General features: G+C 32.9%; 1 protein-coding gene across 1 annotated transcript; it reads left to right on the top strand.

Annotated features, from left to right (window-relative positions):
* Positions 1-827: 827 nt before the first annotated feature.
* LOC115697466 (transcription factor DIVARICATA) lies at positions 828-3,199 on the top strand. Its single transcript, XM_030624484.2, has 2 exons — positions 828-2,103; positions 2,433-3,199. Exons 1-2 carry the CDS (start codon positions 1,673-1,675, stop codon positions 2,932-2,934), a joined length of 933 nt encoding a protein of 310 aa, XP_030480344.1. The 5' UTR covers positions 828-1,672; the 3' UTR covers positions 2,935-3,199.
* The last annotated feature ends 1,225 nt before the right edge of the window (positions 3,200-4,424 follow it).

Below are 4,424 nucleotides of genomic sequence, written 5' to 3'. Positions count from 1 at the left end.
TGATTTGTTTTTAATTTTTTTTTTTTTTTTTTGTATTTTACTGTAAGACATTATTTCTGTAATTTTTAAATTTTAATACAATATTTTTAAAAACTTGATATAGTAAAAAATTTAAAAAAAAATATAATAAAAATAAAATAATAACAAAAAAAATATTTTTGTAAAATTCCCTTAATTATAATTTTTTTGTAAGGCCCTTAATTATAATTATAATTATAATTACATAAAAAAAAACTTTAACACAGTCTTAATTGTTTTATTTTCATAAAAATAAGAAATAGAACCTTCTTTAAATTCTACTTTTGCCTTCCCCACAATAATTCGAGCCCCCCTCCAATTATTATCACCAACTATTTTATTTATTTATTTATTTATTTTCATTCAACTTTATGAGCAATAAAAACAAAATGGCATGTCCCATTTTGTTGTACATTATTTATTACTTCTTACTCTTATGTTTTTTTTTTTATTTGAAAAAAAAAAAGTTGTTGCTATTCCATAGTTAACCTCTCCAAAACTTTGATCTATTTGGAACCAATTATAAGATGAGGATTGTGATTAAATAATTAAAAATCTCTTAATAGAATTAGGATTTTGCTAAACTAATAAAATCCCTTAAAATATGAAGGTACATATCTAACAAAGAGCATAAAAAATACCAAAAAAAAATAAGAATAGTTTTTTTGTCATAAAAAAGAAAAAGAGTAATCTCAAATTGTGTCAAAGTTCTATAGGTCTATTTTTTATTGAATGAAATGACCAAAATACCCTGAAGACATATTCAATCATCTCTCACAAAGTGTAGCTAGGTAGCCCAATCACAGGCTGTCTATTTCAACTCCTGGTATTTGGTTGGGGTTAAGCATCTATCTACTGCGCCCACAAGCACCATACCAACCAATCACAACTCAACACTTTTGACCTTTCCCTTTCATTCTCACCCTTCTTCTGTTTCTTGCTCCTGTTCCATTGATATAGAGTGAAAGATCCCTGTCTTGCAAGTACAAAGGCCCCGGGCTCACATTTTTCTTTATCACTATAATACTTTACTTCTTCTCACTCTCTCTTTCTCTCTCGAAAAAAAAAAGTTCATTTCCCACTAAAAAGCTTCCATGTACTTCCAAAGCTTCAAGCTTTAACAACTCTGCAAAACACAGATAAAAACCCTCCTCTCTCTGTTTCTCTTCTTTTGTAAGTTTTTCTTTAATGGGTGTTTGAAATTTTCGGTGAATCTTTCTTGCTTTCCCAGCTCTCAGTTTCTCAAAACTTGATCTGGGTGTCTGTGATTTTCTTCTAATTATAAGTATTTTTGTGTGTGTGGATCTGATATTGAGGTCTAGGGTTTATCTTTTTTCACCAATTAAGGATCTTGAATTCTCCTTGGGTTTTGGAAAGTTGGTGTCTTTTTCTTTTATTGGATTCCTTCCACTTATATGCTTCTTTGAAAAAGGGTTTTTGGGATTCCATTCCAATAAATTCAAATGCTTCTTCCATAAGCAATACCTTCATTCCTCTGCATTTCCCATCAGGGTTTTCTCTCTCTCTTTGAAAAGATAAAAACTTTCAGAGAGAGAGACTACAGAGTCATTGTTATGCTTGTTTAAATAATCCATAGCATGATTCATTAGAGCTCATATATTCAATTCAACTGTATATTAGTAATAATAACACCATGTACAGAGGAATTGAATTACTCTCTCCAGCCACTTACCTCCAAAACTCAAATTGGTTGTTTCAAGAGAGCAAAGCAGCCAAATGGACTCCAGAAGAGAACAAACGCTTTGAAAATGCTCTAGCAGTTTATGACAAGGACACACCAGATCGTTGGGTGAAAGTTGCTGAAATGATTCCTGGGAAAACTGTTGGGGATGTGATGAAACAGTACAGAGAATTGGAAGAAGATGTGAGTGATATTGAGGCTGGTTTGATTCCCATTCCTGGCTATTCCACCACCACAAACTCCTTCACCTTGGAGTGGGTTAACAACCAGGGCTTTGAAGGGTTGAAGCAATTTTACAGTGTTGGTGGAAAGAGAGGAGCCAACACTAGACCATCTGATCAAGAAAGGAAGAAAGGTGTACCTTGGACTGAAGAAGAACACAGGTATATATGTTTATATATTATATTGAATAGTACCCATTAAAGCTTTGGCTAGAGTTTGATTTGTTGGGAGGAAAGGTAGCCTGGAATCAAGTTCTGTTTGATAGATCTATAAGATTATTATATGTGAGATGAACAGTTGATATATGAATTTAAAACAAATTGTTCACTATTCATGTCTTTTAACTTGAATATTTGTTGGAATATGAATGAAATTAAACAACAATAGTTTACATCCCTTTTGGGGTTTTTAGTATTTATTTTTGTTTCTTTATAAGTGTTGTGGAGTCTCATTTTTTTTTCTTTTCTTTTATTGATGGGTTGAATTACAGGCAGTTTCTGTTGGGACTTAAGAAGTATGGTAAAGGTGATTGGAGAAACATCTCTAGGAATTTTGTGACCACAAGAACTCCAACTCAAGTTGCTAGTCATGCTCAGAAGTACTTTATAAGGCAAGTGACTGGTGGCAAAGACAAGAGGAGATCAAGCATTCATGACATCACAACCGTTAATCTTCCTGAATCGAAATCTCCATCTTCAGAGAATGGAAGATCTCCTCCTTCACCTGATCACTCTGTGCCAGTTATGCAGCCAAATTTGGCTAAGCAACAGCAGCAGCAGCAGCAATATGACTGGAAGCCATCAAATGAAAGCTTGCCAATGGTGTTTAATCAGCTAAATTCGAATGCTTATGGGGGACCCTTTTGTGGGATTTCTTCATACAAATCTAAGCTACAGGAGCAAAATTTGCTAAGTGGAAATCTTCGTGGATCGCAGTTTGGTGCTTATAGTAGTAGTACACTGTATCAGATGCAATCTATGCACCATCAATGAAAACCAATGCTTGGATCAAAGGGCTGATTTTTCTCGAGTTTCTAAAGCGTTTGAGAGATCCCAGAACGTTATTCTATGGAGGTTGGAATCTCACCATCCATGCCATTTATAATAGTTTTTATGTGAATATATTTGATGAGGACTCTGAATTAGTCCCTTAGCAATTAGGCTCTATGAGAAGTTCTGTTACTGTTAGTTCATATTCTGATTTGATATTCCAAAAATTTCTGAACCATTGATTAAGTGAAAGCTTGAGCTTTTTTCACTCTCTTGATGTTTTCTGGTTCTGCTTTGTTAAAGTAAGTTAAAGACTAAAGAGTGACAGCAAATGTTTCAGACTGAGTTTGCCCATGTAGTGTATAACTATTACAAGTTCTGGCAAAAACTGCTTTAGAAAAACAAAAAGCCTAAGGTAGTCCAAGAATAATGATGATAAATAATTTAGGAGTTTCATCTTGTGCTGATTTACTTGGTTAAATAGCAGAGTTGTACTGTACAATAATGTATATATGTTCCTTCTCAACTGTTACTTAAATTGCATGGTATCAGTTTTGACATGGCCAGCAGGCCTTGTCATCATGCTGACTCACAATGCATTATTTCTTCAAATTGAAACAGTTTTAGTCCTATTTTTCTTTTTCTAATTTGGTCATGCCTAGTAGGACTTGCACATCTAATGGCAATGAATAAAAAAGACATAATCTTGACCACAGACCAAGAGCCACTAGTTTAAGCATCTCATACTTCAGTATTATTATGTCTCTTATACTTTTTTTTTGGTTCTCTCCACAACAAAAATTGGAAGAAAGCCACTCTTGTGTTATGTCACCATTGAGATTATATGCCATGGTGGAACAAGATCTTCTTATAGGTGTGTTGGTGAAATGTAACCATACCAATCAAACCTACTTTTCACAAAAAGAACCTATTTTTTCACTTGTCAGCAATAGTAGTAGTAGTAGGCTTAGAAAATGAATCAAAGGGTATCTAAGCTAGTTAGGTCTGATAATTATATTAATTAACCTTTACCTTTCTATATGTGAAGACAGATTTTATTATAATCTTTTCTTGAAAAAGCTCAGGATGGGCTCTAAGATTCTGTCACTGAGTGGGGAGGAATATTATCTTATTCTTCATTACCATGAACAAGGACCCTGTCAAAATACCAAAGAATCTTCATCATGGATGAGCATAAATTTGACTGAGATAATAAAAATAAAAGCTTTACAAATAATTGATTCCAAGTATAAATCTTTATACAAAAACTTGGGGTAAGGTCCATGTGAAACTGACAGTGATACAATGATCAGAATATGAACCACTAATTGGTAGAAATTTTTGTAGAATGAATGCAACACTAGTAGTAGTAATTATTGTTTTTGTGATGAAAAAAAGAAAAAAACAAGAAAAGTTGAATTTGAATAATGAAATGAAATTTGGAGATTCAGTTTTGAGTTATATAAATTAATAAGCCTAATTAAGATTTTTAC

The sequence above is a fragment of the Cannabis sativa genome, chromosome 7 (genome assembly GCF_029168945.1).
Source record: "Cannabis sativa cultivar Pink pepper isolate KNU-18-1 chromosome 7, ASM2916894v1, whole genome shotgun sequence".
NCBI classification, from domain to species: domain Eukaryota; kingdom Viridiplantae; phylum Streptophyta; class Magnoliopsida; order Rosales; family Cannabaceae; genus Cannabis; species Cannabis sativa.
Note: the sequence above shows the minus strand (reverse complement) of the source record. Positions and strands in the feature narration are given on the sequence as shown.